General features: G+C 41.7%; 3 protein-coding genes across 5 annotated transcripts in view; 2 read left to right on the forward strand and 1 right to left on the reverse strand.

Moving 5' to 3' along the window:
- Positions 1-4,736: 4,736 nt before the first annotated feature.
- On the forward strand, positions 4,737-15,822 carry LOC115018545 (microtubule-associated protein 11-like). 2 transcript variants are annotated; one of them, XM_029447590.1, is made up of 13 exons: positions 4,737-4,938; positions 5,868-6,211; positions 6,925-7,020; positions 7,772-7,901; positions 8,411-8,497; positions 10,214-10,334; positions 11,312-11,459; positions 11,845-11,927; positions 12,483-12,634; positions 12,930-13,066; positions 14,138-14,216; positions 15,057-15,171; positions 15,406-15,822. In XM_029447590.1, exons 1-13 carry the CDS (start codon positions 4,746-4,748, stop codon positions 15,560-15,562), a joined length of 1,842 nt encoding a protein of 613 aa, XP_029303450.1. In that variant the 5' UTR covers positions 4,737-4,745; the 3' UTR covers positions 15,563-15,822. The 2 variants fall into 2 exon arrangements, with proteins under 2 accessions (XP_029303450.1, XP_029303451.1); XM_029447591.1 differs by having other exon boundaries at positions 5,871-6,211.
- On the forward strand, positions 15,821-17,491 carry LOC115018830 (sialidase-like; the record flags this gene model as incomplete). Its single annotated transcript, XM_029448050.1, has 1 exon — positions 15,821-17,491. A coding segment is annotated over one exon (1,176 nt), but the record flags the coding sequence as incomplete, so codon positions are not given.
- A 339-nt stretch (positions 17,492-17,830) lies between these two features.
- LOC115018543 (hydroperoxide isomerase ALOXE3) overlaps positions 17,831-19,975 on the reverse strand; it is a 12,745-nt gene continuing 10,600 nt past the window's right edge. The window contains exons 13-16 of one of the 2 annotated variants that reach the window (XM_029447587.1): positions 19,599-19,714; positions 19,403-19,503; positions 19,124-19,183; positions 17,831-18,312 (exon numbers count right to left, since the gene is read on the reverse strand). In XM_029447587.1, the coding sequence (XP_029303447.1) occupies positions 18,133-18,312; positions 19,124-19,183; positions 19,403-19,503; positions 19,599-19,714 (457 nt within the window). In that variant the 3' untranslated portion in view covers positions 17,831-18,132. Of the gene's footprint in view, positions 18,313-19,012; positions 19,184-19,402; positions 19,504-19,598; positions 19,715-19,975 lie in introns of both variants that reach the window. The other variant, XM_029447586.1, reaches the window with a different exon arrangement.

The raw sequence follows: 19,975 nt of genomic DNA on the forward strand, positions 1-19,975 counted from the left end.
GTTCTCATCGCCATACAGACATAACAACGGTGCTGCTGCCATTTTTGGCAGTTATTTTGAATTTAGGACAAGGTCTATGTCATCCTAATTTGGGAATAAAAAAGTTTGGACGGTTCTGTAATATCTAAATTCCTATCCTAAAAAGATAGGATTTCTTCCTAAACGCAGTCAGGAAACATGTTTCCATAATACCAATAATCCTAAATGTCATCCTAAACTGAGATAAGATAGGATTGTCAGACTTAGGAAGTTTCTGCAATGAGGCCCCCGGAGAGCCGGCACTCTGAAGGACAGGGTATGTGCCTGTCTATTTATGTTGGTATTTTATGTATGTATCTAACCAAAAGTATGGGAACATTTCAATCTATTACCAAGGTAATAAAACTAATACTTTCAACCACATCACATTTCACTGTTATGTATGTGATCATATCGTATCATATTTAATTATTTTGTATTATTCTGTAAATGTTCTAGTTAACCAAGTCCTAAATTTCCCTCGGGATGAATAAAGTATCTATCTATCTATCTATCTATCAAGTTGCCGTGTGCATTTTAAGTTAAAAACTGTGTCTGTGGTTTGTGTCTGTGGGGTGGGTGCAAGGCGTACCAAAGTATTTTGGAGGGTGGGAGTTTTTTCCCTCTTGGGTTTTCTTCTGGGTTTTTTGTATTTCATTGTTGTGCACTTTGTGATATTTAATAATTTTTTATCATTCCTTTGCCGTCTGCAAGGTAAGGTAAGGTAATGCACATTAAGTTATAATGAGATGTGCTATATACATAAAAGTGACTTACCTTGCTTTTTATTGTGATTGTGTCATTTGTCCAAAAAGTGATTTTTAAGGACAGTTAATATTTTATATCAGAATAGTAATATGAGACTTAACTTAAGTTTTAATTTATACATAAAACAGTCAAATCTGATTTCACTAAATACCTAACAAATAGGCAGTGTGTATTGTAACCCACAGTTGTACACCTACCTGTAATACACTGTATCTTAAAACATCTTAAAACCATCCTGGATAATATGTTCTCATAAAACCAGTGAGCGCTCACCTGAGAGCAGGTAGCTCCACCTGCCAGTCAGCTGTCACTGCCCCTGCTGCAACAACCCTGAATATAATCACAAACATATCAGATACTCATTCTATGGATTCTGCATAACTGATACAACACATCACTTAAACAGCAACACAGCACTTTCACACGTTATATTACTGGTTTCATCTATCTGTTATAAAGTAATGGATGTCCGTTATGTAAGTATGGCTTTATTCAGACATGACATATGCATTACAGAAAGGAGATATTTCGAGCGCTGTGAGTTGGAAATGAATAATTAGTAATAGCTACTTTTGTTGGATGATATATTTACCCATAAATATTTAATATTATTGTCATTTGAAAACCATTTTATGCCACTGGCAGAATGATAGTATAATGGCATAATAATGCAAGTACACCCTTTCAAAGAAAATAAACCATCAATAAAAAAAGAGTGTTCAACCTCAGCGAACCTCTGATTGAAGAGGAACAATGCGGATTCCGTCCTGGTCGTGGAACAACAGACCAACTCTTTACTCTTGCAAGGATCCTGGAGGGGGCCTGGGAGTACGCCCATCCGGTCTACATGTGTTTTGTGGATCTGGAGAAGGCGTATGACCGGGTCCCCCGGGTGATACTGTGGGAGGTGCTGCGGGAGTATGGGGTGAGGGGGTCACTTTTGAGGGCCATCCAATCCCTGTACGCCCAAAGCAAGAGTTGTGTCCGGATACTCGACAGTAAGTCGGACTCGTTCCCAGTGAATGTTGGCCTCCGCCAGGGCTGCGCTTTATCACCAATCCTGTTCGTGATTTTCATGGATAGGATATCGAGGCGTAGTCGTGGAGGAGAGGGGTTGCAGTTCGGTGACCTGAGGATCTCATCGCTGCTCTTTGCAGATGATGTGGCCCTTATGGCATCATCGGTCTGTGACCTTCAACAGTCACTGGATCGGTTCGCAGCCGAGTGTGCAGCGGTTGGGATGAGGATCAGCACCTCTAAATCTGAGGCCATGGCTCTCAGCAGGAAACCGGTGGATTGCCTACTCCGGGTAGGGAATGAGCCATTACCCCAAGTGAAGGAGTTCAAGTACCTCGGGGTCTTGTTCGCGAGTGAGGGGACAATGGAGCGAGAGATTGGCCGGAGAATCGAAGCAGCGGGGGCGGTATTACAGTCACTTTACCGCACCGTTGTGACGAAAAGAGAGCTGAGCCAGAAGGCAAAGCTCTCAATATACCGGTCGATCTTCGTTCCTACCCTCACCTATGGTCATGAAGGCTGGGTCATGACCAAAAGAACGAGATCACGGGTACAAGCGGCCGAAATGGGTTTTCTCAGACGGGTGGCTGGTGTCTCCCTTAGAGATAGGGTGAGAAGCTCAGCCATCCGTGAGAGACTCGGAGTAGAGCCGCTGCTCCTTTACGTTGAAAGGAGCCAGTTGAGGTGGTTCGGGCATCTAGTAAGGATGCCACCTGGGCGCCTCCCTAGGGAGGTGTTCCAGGCACGTCCAGCTGGGAGGAGACCCCGGGGAAGACCCAGGACTCTGTGGAGAGATTATATCTCCTCACTGACCTGGGAACGCCTCAGGATCCCCCAGTCGGAGCTGGAGGATGTGGCCCGGAGAAGGGAAGATTGGGGTTCCTTACTGGAGCTGCTGCCCCCGCGACCCGATCCCGGATAAGCGGTGGACGATGGATGGATGGATGGATGTTCAACCTCAGCTCTTATAATAAGTCTATAATAAAGTGTGTTTCCAAAGTTTGTAATCAATTATGTTTATTATTGAGGTTGTAGTTAGCAGTGGTGTTGTACGGGACTACATAATATTGAGGTGTTTCTAATTGTTAGTCCAAGGGGGGCAGAATATTAAAAACACCTCTCAATATAATACAGTTGAGTACAACACAACCACTAACTATGACCTGAATAATAAACATTTGTATTAACACCACAGCGTTAGAGCTGAACATTATAAGACTGGATTGTACAGGTGTTACTAATAAAGTCCATTATGTCTTTTTAATATTGCTTTGTGTTTTGTATTAAGCTATATCTTGTTTAAATGCCTTTTTATGTAGCCTTGGCTAACAATAGCTAGCTTACCGATGTTATGCTAGCTAACCTAGCTCGTTGTAAATTTGGCTAATGTTAACGTTAAGATAGCTAACGTCATTACTTACATTTTTACTCTTCTTCAAATTATGTCGTCCATTTTACGTATACAAATTCATAATTTGACTTATCTGGTATTAGACAAAACCAATACAAATATTAGCAGTTAGCTGAACCGACTGAACAACCGCCAAAACTGACACACGTCATCGACAGTTGGCTAAACGATCCGGGACCGGGTTGCCAGATACCCGGCCGTATCCCCCATTTCTTGCTGCCCCTTTGCGCAGTAAACGTACGTTAAAATAAATGTATTTAACATTTTAAAAATAAAATAAACTAACCTAAGAAAAAAAACACGAATTATAAGGAGTTAGTAAATTTATAGGGGGTCTGTGATTTATTTTTATTTTTATTGTTTTACAAAAAGTTTCATAGTTCAACAAATAATAATATTTAAACTTTTAAATCATAGTATAATAGTTGTCTGGTTCGTACAATATATTTAAAATGTATTTTTAAGGCTAAAGGAAAAAGTGTAAAAAAACAAATCATACTTCAACATGAACAATGAATTGTAAGGAGGTCCGTGGCTCTGGGGTCCTCGAAAAAATGTTTAGATTAATTATTTTAGAATTATCATTACATATTATTATTATTATTATTATTATTATTATTATTATTATTATTATTATTATTATTTTTACAAAAGACTTCATAGTTCAACAAATAATATTTTAATTTTTAAATCCATAATAATTCATAGATTAATTTAACAGACATAACTCTTAAAATCGGTTTAATACAACATATTTCTAATACATTTCTCTTGTGTTGTTCTTTCACATAGATATAAATAAGACTATAGGTTTAAAGTGTAAAAAAAAGATAAGCTGAGATATAATTTAACAACTAAATGTAATAATAATGTCATAGTGAGAACCACAACAGAACACCATATATATATATGACTTTGGGAGCATATACTCCATATGCCTAAAATGACCATTATTAATTATCACAGTGAAAAAAAGACACATAGATAATAAAAACAGGAAAAAGATCTATGATCAAGCCTAAGACCACCCTCAAAACGTATTGCTTTATTTATTATACATTTCACAATCAAGCTTCGGTGTTTGCTGCATAAGCTGCAATAAAGATGAAATAAAAAGCCTACAGGCTAAGTACTGCAAATGTTTGAAAATAAATATAGCATACAGAAAAACAATACAAATAGGAAACCGATTCTATAAAAAACAAATATGTACAATATAATGTAATATAATGTTTATGCTGTGTTTTGTTTGTATTTATTTTATGTTTTTTGGCAATTATCCTGATTCTATTCATATTTACATTCTACATTCATGTCCTCTTGGTATGTTCATTGTATGCACCAAAACACCAAGGCAAATTGATGTCTCCTTAATATAATATGGCCTCTACGGGGCGCAGTCATCCAATTTTTCCACGTCTGTGTTACAGTGTCCGTGCTTTTATTTTGAAAGTGATAGCAGGAAGTGTGTTTTATTGTCTCAGTACATTGACTCCGGTCCTGCTCCTGCAGCCTCCTCCCGGTCGTCGCCATGGTGCAGATGATGGAGTCGCAGTGCGAGTATTTCATGTATTTCCCGGCGGTGCCCATCACGGACCTGTCGGACCCGGCCCGCTACCGCACTCTGCCCCGCAGGAGTCACCTCTACCTGGGCGAGACAGTTCGCTTCCTCCTGGTGCTGCGCTGCAGGGACGCTGGGGCGACGCCGACCGAGCACGGCCCCGGTGAGGAGTGTGGGGGGGTGCACACACATCCAACCGGCTCTGGATGAAAGGAGGGGAGGAAGATAAACAAAGACATGTTTAGTGTCTTTACAATACTCATACATGTAAACACGCTGCATGTGTGAATGAGAAGCTCACAGTTAGTGTAGTTATAATAATCACATGGGGGGGACTCAGTGTGCCTATTGTGATTGTTAAATATTATGGAAGCCCATAGGGGACTTTCTTACAAATTATGATGTCAATTTGAAAATAATAATGTTATTTAACAATTGCATTATAATTTTCCACTATGTGTTATTTGAGTATTTATTTATGTGCAATAATCCAATTAGCATTTTTATTTTCACATACTCGTATGGGCATTCTGTGACATTATTAAAATAAAAATGGAAAAGCTGTTTCCTTTTCTAAATGTTCCTGCTTTAAGTGGACAATTAAAATGCAGTATAAATAATGTAGCCATATTTTCTATTTGTGAAAGCATTATTTAAGTCATAATAAACATTTAAAGCAATTTTCTACAGCATTTAACTTTAATTTCCAAAGACTTAACCTGCTGTACAGTGTACGATTGTGGACAATTATATGTTATATATATGTAATAGCATTTTTGCTATTGTGGTAATATATTTTTATTTTTAAGTTAACATGAACATTTTAAATAAAACCTCCTATGAGCTTCCATAATATGTATTTTTTCTAAAGTTGCAGGTGAATTCAAGGCAAGACATTGATACCCTTAAAAAATGAATCTTTAAAAAAAATAAAATCAATTAGACCAAACAAGCATTAACAACATATTAGAGCTAAAACACCAGAGAACACTGGACCATACCAAGGACACAAAGGTGAATATTTGACCAAACTAGGGAAAGACTGTAGCCAATGAAGATTCTCACAAACATGAATATTATCTGTATTATCAGCAGGGGTCGCTGATGGCACTGCAGCCGGTTTTGGGACGGAGTCGGCCAGTAGCCGGTCGTGGAGGGAGCTGGCCGGCTCTCTGTGCGCCGTGGCCAGTGTGAGTCCAGGTGAAAGCAGCCGCCATCGAGGCAACCACCACCAGCATCACCACGACTACCAGAGCAGCGGGGACGAGGCCAACGAGGACGGCGAGGAGGACTACATCGCCGCAGCAGAGGCGGCCATTGCGGCGCTCGGCAGCAGAGTGGACTCCCGGTGTCGAAGTTTCAGGGACTGCAAGCCGCTACTCATCCACAACTCATCTGGGACGGCGGGGAGGGAGTTCCGCAGGGCGCCTGTTCAGGTACAGCTGTGTTTCTGTCAACAACTATTGCTAAAAGATTGTGTGCAGACATTCATAGTCCCCAGAGGACAAATCTTAAACCGTTACTTCGGTTACCTGGACCTTATTTTCCCATGTTTTCGTGTCTAAGTGACTAATGGGGACAACCTTTTTGAAATGTGTCCAGTACTGAGCCAGAGCGCTGCAGCTGCTAACCAGGCTGCAAAGTAATCCTTCGGGTCATTGTGCAATTGCAGTTTCAGAAGGAAGTGAAAGGTAAAGAAAAAGGTTTTATTTCTTCGTAGGCTCAATTACATAATGTCGTCAGACACTTATAATAACTGTCTGAGCTGTGCGGAAACAAACCTTTAGTGGACGTAATGGTGCAGAGTTAGGATTACATCGCAGCCTGTTTCCCAGCTACCAAAGTTCAGCTCCAGACGGCGCTGAGTCACTGGTTGCCAGTTAACACACAGTGTCATGGACGTAATGTGCAAAAATATAAATGTACATTTTGAACATTTGTGTTTTTTTATAATGACGTCACTATTTGCTGCACGTATCCTAAAAGTGATCTTATGAACGAGCACCAAGTGAGCCGTGCTCCCCCAGCGCCGTGCTCCCCCAGCGCCGTGCTCCCCCAGCGCCGTGCTCCCCCAGCGCTTCCCTCTGGTGATGTTGGCATTTGTATTCACTACTCGTGATGTTTCTCGGTGTGTCTGTGTCTCCGTCAGTCTCCTCTGGACGAGCCGGTGGTTTTGACGGATGAAGTGATTTTCCCGCTGACCGTCTCTCTAGACAAACTCCCCGTCAGCACCCTGAAAGTCAAGGTCAGGAGGAACATCTGTCTGTCTGTCTCATGTCACATAGAACCGGTGCAAAAATCCTGAAAACATGAAGCTACTCATTTTTTCTACAGTACCACAGGTACCGTAGTGGCCGGTAGTATCCTTAGGACTCAAAACTAAAGTCGTCCAGTTGTCCCGGGGACGATTGAAAATGTTTGTGACGCAGTGAACTCACGATTTTTCTCTGATGAAGCTGCACAGTGAACAACTAATCTGTTGAAATCTGCAGCAGAGCGAGCTAACGTTAGCTGCTAGCTGCGGTGAACAGAGGTTCCATTGAGTGATAGTATGGTGCGTTCAAGCTCTACTCAGTAAAAATGAGTACTGGTTGAAGGTAAATTATAAAGTTATCATGATGTGTTCAATGTAATCTTGTAAAATGTAGTTTCTGCTGAGAAAGTTGAATAAATCCAGATGTTTGAAGATGTTTTCAATATGAAACAGATGTTAGATGAACTCTGAGCTGTTGAACCTCCTGAAGTCTGAAGTCATACAGGAAGTTGAGTTCATGGACTTATTGTTTGTTTTGATCGTGGTATTGAATTGGTATCAAAAATCGTAGATTATAACATTTCTGTTATTGTGACATCCCTACTCTCATTTTGGATATGATTTTACAGACCTGAGGCTGTGTGAAAGCTTTTTGTCATCTCATATGTGATCCAGGAAACTGGTCTTTGGAGCATTTAATATATCGTCTTCGGTCAGTATTTTCTTCTGTGTGTGTGTTCAGGTGATGGTCACGGTGTGGAAGAAGGAGGCGGAGAAAGCGGAGGTGCAGGAACTCGGCTACCTGAGCGTCCTGCAGCAACGAGAGCCGACACACACCTTCAGACACGACCTGAACACCTTCAAGGCTCAGGGTACAACACACACAAAAGAAATATATAAAAAATAAATGTAGGCAAAATAAATTTGCTTTGGTGTATTGGTGCTTAACATAAACATAGATAAAGATAAGATAGGATAAGATAAATTAAAATGTGAAAAATAAGCGCAAATACTGGAGAAAATCAATTCTAAATATTATAAGTAATATAAATTATTTGTATGATTAATACATCTGATGTAAAAGTGGAAGAGCAGTTTTTAAAGTGGCAGTTTTGGGCAGAAATTTGCTAAAGTTCACAGTACGGAGTATGAAGAAGAGTAAAAAAGTTATTTCTTTGATTAAAAAGATTAAAAAAGGTCAAATATTCTCTGGTTCCAGCTTCTCACCTGAGAGGAAGTTCTTCCTTTCTTTCATATATGATTGTAAACTGAATATTTTGGACGGAAGTTCATTCTTTCACAGTTTTTTGACATTTCCTCGTCTAACAATTAACAATTAATGCTGGAAACATTTTCTGGTTGTTTGTGTTTCATCTCACAGTGAGCACCACGCTGACCGTCCTGCCGCCGCCCACCGTCCGCTGTAAGCAGATGACCGTCTCTGGACGACACCTTGCCGTCCTCAAAGGTCGGAGGTCATTCGTCATCAATTCTTATAATGTTATGGGATTCACATTTTACATGCACTAGTTTTTAATTAAAGGGAGAAACTGCAGGTGAACAGGGTCAAACATGTTGTACACACTACAGGTGAACAGAGTCATACATGTTGTACACACTACAGGTGAACAGGGTCAAACATGTTGTACACACTACAGGTGAACAGGGTCATACATGTTGTACACACTACAGGTGAACAGAGTCATACATGTTGTACACACTACAGGTGAACAGGGTCAAACATGTTGTACACACTACAGGTGAACAGGGTCATACATGTTGTACACACTACAGGTGAACAGGGTCATACATGTTGTACACACTACAGGTGAACAGGGTCATACATGTTGTACACACTACAGGTGAACAGGGTCATACATGTTGTACACACTACAGGTGAACAGAGTCATACATGTTGTACACACTACAGGTGAACAGAGTCATACATGTTGTACACACTACAGGTGAACAGAGTCATACATGTTGTACACACTACAGGTGAACAGAGTCATACATGTTGTACACACTACAGGTGAACAGGGTCATACATGTTGTACACACTACAGGTGAACAGGGTCATACATGTTGTACACACTACAGGTGAACAGAGTCATACATGTTGTACACACTACAGGTGAACAGGATCATACATGTTGTACACACTACAGGTGAACAGAGTCATACATGTTGTACACACTACAGGTGAACAGGGTCATACATGTTGTACACACTACAGGTGAACAGAGTCATACATGTTGTACACACTACAGGTGAACAGAGTCATACATGTTGTACACACTACAGGTGAACAGAGTCATACATGTTGTACACACTACAGGTGAACAGAGTCATACATGTTGTACACACTACAGGTGAACAGGGTCATACATGTTGTACACACTACAGGTGAACAGAGTCATACATGTTGTACACACTACAGGTGAACAGGGTCATACATGTTGTACACACTACAGGTGAACAGAGTCATACATGTTGTACACACTACAGGTGAACAGAGTCATACATGTTGTACACACTACAGGTGAACAGGGTCATACATGTTGTACACACTACAGGTGAACAGAGTCATACATGTTGTACACACTACAGGTGAACAGAGTCATACATGTTGTACACACTACAGGTGAACAGGGTCATACATGTTGTACACACTACAGGTGAACAGGGTCATACATGTTGTACACACTACAGGTGAACAGAGTCATACATGTTGTACACACTACAGGTGAACAGAGTCATACATGTTGTACACACTACAGGTGAACAGAGTCATACATGTTGTACACACTACAGGTGAACAGGGTCATACATGTAACTAACAGATATCATGAAGCTTCCCCACTTCATGACTCACATCAACACAAGTTTATATCACAAGTGTTTAATATGTACATGAGGCGTTATGTAATGTAGCTGTTACACACACAGTTACAAACACACACTCTCATGTTCTCATGTTCCTCTCGTCTGAAGAACACGAGTTCTGGAAGATGAAGAGACAATTTAGTAACTAAAATGCAGCTCGAATAGAAAATACAATTCAGAATATTATTTATTATTAACTACATTGGAATATCTAAAATAATTTCTACTCAATGTTTTTAACTTAACAAGAGAAATTAGTATTTAGTAAAACACTGACTCTTGTTTCTCGTCTTCTCAGTGTTGAATGAGTCTTCTCAGGAGGAGCTGAGTGTTCGCGATGTTCGGATTTTACCAAACCTCAATGCCTCCTACCTTCCCGTGATGCCAGACGGCTCTGTACTGCTGGTGGACAACGTGTGGTACGTATAACCACGTCCAACCCTGCCTCGTTGCTTTACTTCTTTAGAGCGCCTCTGACGGGCGGTGACTCTCTAACTGGGTTCATTCATCCACATCTGCCCTCCAAGGCCACGATCCAGATGCTACCATTAAATGTGGCAACCTGCGAGACGAGAGACGCAAAGATCCCAGGAAGATGCCCCGGATGCTGAGTTAGTAACATGCATTTTAGTGCACATGAGTGCATACAGATAGAGAAGAGGAGAGAGGTGTAAGTCCCGTGCCAGTCTAAGCCGATAGCAGCATAACTAGGGGCTGGTCCAAGACAATCCTGAGCCAGCCCTATATATAAGCTTTATTAAAAAAGTCAGTGGAGCAAGATACAGTGAGTGGCAAAGGTAGGCGTGCATATGTTAGTGGCTTTGTTTTAGGTGGTTTATGACCGCAGCAGAATACTACTGCAATAATCAACAGGAATACCGCTGACAATTAATACCAGTCTGTCCTTATACACCACGGCACCCAGGCCCTCGCTATACAGCGCCGCAGGAACGAGTACTAAAACCTGGAGTCATCATTTTAACACTTCCTGTCCCCTCGTCTAATTATAGCTACAGCGAGGTAGATATCTTAATGTGTGCAGAAGCATTAGACTGCGGCAGTTACCACCTCTGTTTTAGCTAGCGTGAGAAAGCTAATAGCTCTCCGTGTGCTGAGATGGTTGATGTAGCCTTGTCACTGTAAAATAACTTTTGTCTTTCTGCTTAAGAATTTGGCTGCATGAACTGTTATGAACTCATATTTCCTTCATTTCATCACAATTTGTTCAGTATGTGTTTTATTTTCCTGGTTTTATTTTTACAAAATCTAAACGTGAAATCAAAGGGGTCATGCCCTCCCATTGGAAAAACACTGCGTTACCTCTCGCAGAGTTACGTTATGTTATGTTGTGAGTCTTTTAAACTCGTCGTCGCTCGCTTCCTCTCCTGCTCTGCAGCCACCAGTCAGGCGAGGTTGGCATGGCGTCTTTCTGCAGAGTGGACAGCCTGGCCTGCCGCCTTCCCAGCATGCTCAGCGCTCTGGAGGAGCACGACTTCCTGTTCCAGCTGCACCTCAACGACATGCCTCAAGACGACTCCAACGAGGTTCGGGCATGTTTGTTTTATAAGAACTGCGAATGGTTGTTTCCAGAAAGTGATTTTATTTATTAACAAAGATCAGATTTTTCTGTGACTCGTTGTCGGGCTTTTCCTGAGCAGGACATTCCCCGAAGAGAGAAAACAAAATTTAAATATGTTTAAAAGTCCATAAATACAAATATTGAGACTTTTTAAACATTTTGAGTTTCTACTCCTTTATATATGTATTTAACTAGTATTTGATTAGAAACCCTCCAGGGATACTAACAATTGTTAAAAAAAACAAGTTAAAACTATATTTTGTAAAATGCTTATATGTTTTAGCAGCAACTCGTAATATTTCCTTTATTCCATCACACTTTCAGTTTCCAGTGTGTTGTTTTATTGTCAGGGGCTGGAGGTTCCGCTGGTCGCTGTGCTGCAGTGGTCAACGCCCAAGATGCCTTTCACCAACTGTATCTACACCCACTACAGGTAAGAACCACGCAGGAACGTCAGCAACCCAAAATAATTAAATACCAAAATAAATCCATTTGATGCTCAGAAGACACAAAAATTGCATTGCCAATGAATCTTATGTTAGAAAATAGAACATTTGTGACTTCCTGTATAAACCACGCCCACGTCTTCTATCCAGACATGACCTCTCTGTACACCTCTAATATTTTATTAGATTCGATTTTTGGGATATTTTCTGAGGATATTTTTCACACATTTTATTAAGAAATGTTGGATACTTTTAGGACATTAATATTTTACACATAATTTTCAAATAATTTTGGGATTATTTGACATTCAAAATAAATAAATTCCGATACTTTCCACTTTAAAACTGTTTGGATTATTTCACTTATTCTTCGGATATTTTTCACATATTTTACTATATTTATTTTTTTTAAATGTCTGTCCAACCCATGCCTATGTGCACTTTACATTGTCAATTAAACAGTAACATAGGGTTAACCTAAAGTCTCAGGTTGAAAATGTGGTCAGGGACTGTCCATGTGTAAATCTACCCCCCCCCCTCAGGTTGCCCAGTATCCGTCTGGACCGGCCTCGGTTCGTGATGACTGCCAGCTGTCCGAGCACCGTCCGGGTGAAGGAACACTTTAAGGTCAAATACGTTCTGCTCAACAACCTGCAGGACTTCCTGGCTGTCCGGCTCGTCTGGACTCCAGAGGGTCAGTGGGACTTTTTCTTTCTTGTGAGTAGCAGTCGGTGTGAGGCCGTGAGAGTTTGGATGTTTTGGAGACTTTGGCCCAGTTCCAGTCCGGCCCCACCACCTAACTTTGATTTTTGGTTGCTATAATGCAGAAGATATGATTTATGCAACTCAAAGGTTGCAAATGATTCATTTGATGATTTTTTGGGATATTTTGAGAATGTTTTGTGGTCTTTGAGTTCTTAAAACTTTAAAACTTGTTTAACATGGGGCATCCACTAAATGTCATTAAATATGTACGTGTGTGTGTTCAGGTCGAGGTCATTGTGATGAAGCCTCTCTGGCCGCTGTCGTCTGCCACTCTCCGCTCAGTAACCTCGGTCACTGTCGGAAAGGCAGCACACTGTCCTTCAGCGTGGCCTTCCAGGTCCTCAAACCGGGCCTGTACGAGGTGCGTTCACCCAGACACTGCAGCGCTGGGTATCGTTTAAAACAGAACATACACTGAATACCTCCGATACTAGTGGAGTTCTTCAGTCCATATCCATCGTTTGAATGGAAGTAAAATGCCACCACAACCCAGCCAAATTACACATTTTGAAAGTGTTATGTAATATAAAATATTTCTTTATACAACGCTCGACTTCAGACTTAAAACAAAAAACGCTTGCTGTGATTGGCAAACAGGCTTTTTTTCCTAGATCTGGGTACAAAAAAGATTGAATGCAGGAACCATCAAAGATGCTCTATTACTGAAGGTGACGCATTACAAACGGCGCCAAGATATGAACCGGCCTCAAGTCTCAGCACCGGCCCTTAGCCTCAGGACCGGCCCTTAGCCTCAGGACTGGCCTCTAGTCTCATGACCGGCCTCTGGTCTCAGAACCGGCCACTAGACTCAGGACCTGCCTTTATCTCAGGACCTGCCTCTAGTCTCAGGACCGGCCTCTAGTCTCAGGACTGGCCTCTAGTCTCATGACCGGCCTCTAGTCTCAGGACCGGCCCCTAGTCTCAGGACCTGCCTTTATCTCAGGACCTGCCTCTAGTCTCAGGACCGGCCTCTAGTCTCAGGACCGGCCCCTAGTATCAGGACCGGCCTCTAGTCTCAGGACCGGCCCCTAGACTCAGGACCTGCTTCTAGTCTCAGGACCGGCATCTAGTCTCAGGACCGGCCTCTAGTCTCAGAACCGGCCCCTAGACTCAGGACCTGCTTCTAGTCTCAGGACCGGCCCCTAGTTTCAGAACCGGCCCCTAGACTCAGGACCTGCTTCTAGTCTCAGGACCGGCCTCTAGTCTCAGGACCAGCCTCTGGTCTTAGAACCAGCCACTAGTCTCAGACACAGGAAGTGAACCTCAGTACACCGTCTTCTTTCTGAAACGTCTCTACTAACCAAGTAGTTTTGATACTACTTGGTTATTTCTGTAGGACCGATACCCAGCGCTAGACAGAATAAAACACATTTCATGTATGAAGTGAGAGGTTTGATCCAGTTTCCTCCTCTGATGAACTGTCTCCCTGCAGCTGAGTCAACACATGAAGCTGAAGCTCCAGTTCACAGCCTCCGTGTCCAACCCTCCACCTGACGCTCGGCCGCTGTCACGTAAGAAGAAGAAAACGTATCTTTGCTTCTGTTTTTCATTTTAAAGCTGAAAGGAGGTAAAATAGTAGAGAGACACCTGATATTGTTTCTATTAGATAAATTACGGGGTTGTACAGACAGTGAAAATATGTGCAAAGGCGCAAATGTTTCAGTCCATGTTGAACTGTGACACAGGAAGCCAATATTACCAAAGCCGATCATTACAAACTAAAGACGTCACGATAGCAGAAATGTAGTGTCGTCTGTACAGTCTGTAAAGCCCACTGAGACACATGTGTAATTTGTGATATTGGGCTATACAAATAAATTTGATTTGATTTGAAAATCCACGATTCTCTATCAATTCAATCCCACAGTAAAAGCAAACACAGGAAGTATTCATCTAATATCTGTTTTATATTGAAAACATCTGGATTTATTACATTTCTCACCAGAAACTACATTTTACAAGATTACATTGAACACATCATGATAACGTTAGAATTTACCTTCAACCAATACAAATATTTACTGAATAGAGCCTGAACGCATCATTATGTAACTCTATGGAACCTCCGGCTGCTAACAGCTAACGTTAGCTAGCTCTCCTGCAAATTTCAACACAGATTTGTTGTTCAGAAAAGAATATGTTGTGCGTCAATACACACAAACACTTTCTATCCTCCTTTACTCTCGAGCCCTGGCGGTTCTACCGGGCACTGCGGTATCGACTTGGTACCGACGTCTCGATTCTCCTGACGTCCGTAGACACACCAGAACAAAACAAACCCACAGCACAGACACGTTCACATGCTGACGCTCGTACTGTTAAATGTGTTGTGTTTTCTCATAACCCTGCAGGTAAGAACAGCCCGTCCAGCCCGGCGTTTAGAGACCTGCTGGATCGGCACCAGGCCAGTCTGGGTCGCTCCCAGTCCTTCTCCCACCAGCAGCCGTCCCGATCCCACATCATGAGGTACCCCCACACACATAGTCCAATAAAACTTTAACCACCTCATTACCAACGATGATATGATGCTTTAGATTTAGAAATTCTCATACTTGGAATAATATTTTTTGATTTTGGTACCTCCATAGAGTAGAAAGTCATAAAATGTAAACATTCCATGAAGCACGAAAATACAAAACTGAAAATAGTTTTTAAGGGGCAGTATTTGAGAAAGTGTGTGTGTGTGTGTGTGTGTCTCAGGACGGGCAGTGCCATGGAGCGGCGGGCCATCACGCCTCCCGTTGGCTCTCCGGTCGGCCGGCCGCTGTACCTGCCGCCGCAGGACAAATCGCTGCTGTCGCTGGACAAGATCGCCAAGAGGGAGTGTAAAGTGCTGGTGGTGGACCCCGTCAGCTAGGGAGCGAGGACGCAAGGAAGGAGGGAGGAGGAAGGAGAGAGGCCTTGAAAGAAGAAAATACTTCTTTTTTTTTCATTTAGAAAATGAATCACTGACTACGTTTACATGCACTAAATATCAAAGACAATATCCCCACTAAGCTGCTAACATCCGTACTGTGCATCCTCTCAATAGATTTTTATTTTGGCTGGTGAGTCTAACTCAGAATATTGTCATGTTCAGAATAACAGTGAAATATTAACGTGCATGTAAACGTAGTCAGTGAAAACAGAAAAGGTTGTAACTCAAACAAATACACCTGGAACACCAGAAACACCTGGAACACCAGAAACACCTGGAACACCAGAAACACCTGGAACACCTGAAACATCTGGAACATCAGGAACACCAGAAAAACCTGATACACATGGAACATCAGAAACACCTGGAACATCAGAAACACCTGAAACACCAGAAACACCTGGAACATCAGAAACACCTGAAACATCTGGAACATCAGGAACACCAGAAAAACCTGAAACATCTGGAACATCAGGAACACCTGGAACATCAGAAACACCTGGAACATCAGAAACACCTGACACATCTGGAACATCAGGAACACCTGGAACATCAGAAACACCTGACACATCTGGAATATCAGGAACACCTGAAACACATGGAACATCAGGAACACCTGACACATCTGGAACACCTGAAACACATGGAACACCTGACACATCTGGAACATCAGGAACACCTGAAACACATGGAACATCAGGAACACCTGACACATCTGGAACATCAGGAACACCTGACACATCTGGAACATCAGGAACACCTGACACATCTGGAACACCTGAAACACATGGAACACCTGACACATCTGGAACATCAGGAACACCTGAAACACATGGAACATCAGGAACACCTGACACATCTGGAACATCAGGAACACCTGACACATCTGGAACATCAGGAACACCTGACACATCTGGAACACCTGAAACACATGGAACACCTGACACATCTGGAACATCAGGAACACCTGAAACACATGGAACATCAGGAACACCTGACACATCTGGAACATCAGGAACACCTGACACATCTGGAACACCTGAAACACATGGAACACCTGACACATCTGGAACATCAGGAACACCTGACACATCTGGAACACCTGAAACACATGGAACACCTGACACATCTGGAACATCAGGAACACCTGACACATCTGGAACATCAGGAACACCTGACACATCTGGAACATCAGGAACACCTGAAACACATGGAACATCAGGAACACCTGACACATCTGGAACATCAGGAACACCTGACACATCTGGAACATCAGGAACACCTGACACATCTGGAACACCTGAAACACATGGAACTTTGTCTTTTAATTTCCCTGAAACTGAAACTTTTCCTAGCTGTCGGACAGGAACATGAGGAAGAAGCAAATTGTCCTGATAAGAAAACCAAAAGCCTGCGATGCAGTGTTCAGGCTTTAAATGTAATATGTAATATAAATATTTATTATCATGCTGCTGTATTATTTAAAGGGGAGAGATGTAACAAGTGAAACATGCAGTTTGTCTTTGATGAATTCACCTTTTATTTCAGTGTTATCAATATATTCAAAAACTTCATCCGAATGTTTAATGAAATATAATCAGTTTCCTTCATTTTACAACATGAACTGAACATTTCATTATATTTTTAGCCGTCTGCTTTACGGATGTTGAAGGGAAACTTCAGTATTTTTCAACCTAGACCCTATCTTCTTGAGTTTGTGTCCCAGTGACTGATGGGAACAACAACGTTTGAGGTCCAGTATTGAGAGAGAGCGCTGCAGTGTAATCCTTCATGTTCGTCAGCTTGTTATTATAAGACTACAGTATGAAAGCAGCTACAGAGAAATAAAACCTTTTACTTTTACCTTGATCCACTCTGTTAGTTATTGAGTCCAAAGTCTCGCTCAACGAGAAGTCTCGCTCTGAAATCTCACGTCACATCACATTGTTGAAATCAGCTAAATATCAGCTGTTTACAGATGTTGAAGAGAAACGTCAGTATTGTTCAACCTGGACCCTATTTTCTCATGTTTTTGTGTCAAAGTGATTTTTAAGATCGGTCCAGTATTGAGAGAGAGCGCTGCAGCTGCTAAACGGCACAATTTAATTCATGGAAATTAATTTTACTGAAGTTCTCAGTGATTGTAAGGTTAGCACATCCCAAACACTTTTACAGATGCTGGATCGAAAAATCAAACTGAGGCAAGAATCAGACAAAAGTATTTTTATTAGTGTTTTCATTGTGTGCATTCAGGTTTTTTAGAAAACGCAAAGAAACACACAAACAAATATGCTGCATGTAAGAATTCAACACATTTAAATCAAACAGTTGACTCTAAAGAAGCAAACCTGGAGCCTGTTTCACAAGTTGCAGAGAACTGCATGCTAGTATGTTGAAAAACTGATTATATTAAGCTCCAGGGTTTGTGCATATTTTACACCATTTCCAGAAAAAGCACTTGTGTTTAACAAGTTTATTTCCATCACGATGCATTCACAAACAATTTAAATTTAAATGGCCACGCTGTTTTCGATGCGTGCAGGACTGAGGTAAGGATACGGCGGCTCCAGGTGGCGATTGCGCTCTGTGATGTCTTCAGAGATGACCTTTAGTTCGGCCTGCACCTCCTCCACCAGCCTGCGGTGGGCGCCGTCTCTGAACACCGCCTCCTTGTAGTGACACAGTGGAACCTGCAGGGGGAGACACGCACAGGTTTACTTCCACTTAGCAAATGCAAATATTCAAGATTAACGACAAGTTTGTCGGGTACGGTAGAAAATGTCTCTGGGACGCAGTAAACTATCGACCTTATTTATTCTTAGGAATAAATCCCGATACATGCAATTACAGTTAACATCGTAAACAACTAATCTGTTGAAATCTGCAGCAGAGCGAGCTAACGTTAGCTGCTAGCTGCCGGTGAACAGAGGTTCCATTGAGTGATAGTATGATGCGTTCAGGCTCTACTCAGTAAAAATGAGAACTGGTTGAAGGTAAATTATAAAGTTATCATGATGTGTTCAATGTAATCTTGTAAAATGTAGTTTCTGCTGAGGAAGTTGAATAAATCCAGATGTTTGAAGATGTTTTCAATATGAAACAGATGTTAGATGAATATATAATATAATATATATCTGAGCGGTTTCACTTCCTGACGTAATAATAACTAATCCTGAAGTAATAAAGTAAGTTGAGTTCATGGAGCGATTGTGTGTTTTGAATTGGGAATCAAAAATCGTTTCATCTACATTACTACTACATTTCTGGTATTGTGACATCCCTAAATATAGGAATATAATATATAACATAAGGTAAGATGTTTTATGAGGCGTGTTTTCATCCACTCGAGGTGCGTTTGTGTTGGACAGGATGGAGGAGGCGGAGCCTCACAAAGTTGAGGGCGGGCTGTGACAGCAGAGTCAGCGCCATTAGGATGCGACAGGAGGCATTCACGTCCGGTAGGAAAGACAAGAGCTCGTCCTCCGTCACCGCGCCTTTCACCTTCGGGGGAGGACGAAACATGGAGGTCGGACAGTTTGGCAACCAGAGAGCGAAATCCACCTGGAGGACACGAGAGAGAAGTGAGGAAGAGAGCTTGAGCTCCACGCTGCCCCCTAGTGGGTGTCATAAACATCACGGCCTCTAATTGCTGAACTTTATATTCATAAAAACATGGGGAAACTACATTTTTTAAATATTGAATAAGATAATGTCTCATTTGCATATTTAAACATAACATTACAGAAAAAAAAGAATAACTTGTCCTGTCAGTCGGCCCACCTGGGAGAAGTTGACGGCGGCATGCAGCGCTGAGCAGGAGAAGATGATCATGGTGACAAACTTCGACACTTCTGCTTTGGTCCGGAGAGACGCAGGGAAACCTGCAGCAGACACAGTTCATCAGAGACGTCTGCTGCTGCAGGATATTATTCTTATTGTTATTATTATAGTTATATATCGTGTGTCTGTAATGAACCTGAGCTGAGGTTGAAGCCGTGTGTGTTGATGTCTCTGATCCAGAGCTGGAGCTCAGAGTCCTGCAGCACCTCCTCGTCTGCACTGTAGTACAGATCAACCCAGCTGACCACAAACCTTCAACACACACACACACACACACACACACACACACACAGCTCTGATGTCTTTAGAGGACGAAATTGTCAAAAGAAACTGCCATAAAAATATTATAAATTTATATTATTTTAGAGTTAAGTCTTTTAACAGACTTCAGTCCTGATTATAACTACAATATATATACATATATACATACATACATACATATACATATACATATACATATATATATATACATATACACACATATTTATTGTTGTTATATATTGTAGTACAATG

Source organism: Cottoperca gobio, chromosome 14 (genome assembly GCF_900634415.1).
Source record: "Cottoperca gobio chromosome 14, fCotGob3.1, whole genome shotgun sequence".
Classification (NCBI taxonomy): domain Eukaryota; kingdom Metazoa; phylum Chordata; class Actinopteri; order Perciformes; family Bovichtidae; genus Cottoperca; species Cottoperca gobio.

What these genes read in the sequence shown, in the direction of transcription:
- LOC115018545 (XM_029447590.1), top strand. Translation starts at nt 4,746, where the DNA reads ATGGTGCAGATGATGGAGTCGCAGTGCGAGTATTTCATGTATTTCCCG. An exon ending in TCCGCAGGGCGCCTGTTCAG is followed by an intron (nt 6,212 to 6,924) that starts GTACAGCTGTGT and finishes TGTCTCCGTCAG; the next exon opens with TCTCCTCTGGACGAGCCGGT. An exon ending in ACACCTTGCCGTCCTCAAAG is followed by an intron (nt 8,498 to 10,213) that starts GTCGGAGGTCAT and finishes TCGTCTTCTCAG; the next exon opens with TGTTGAATGAGTCTTCTCAG.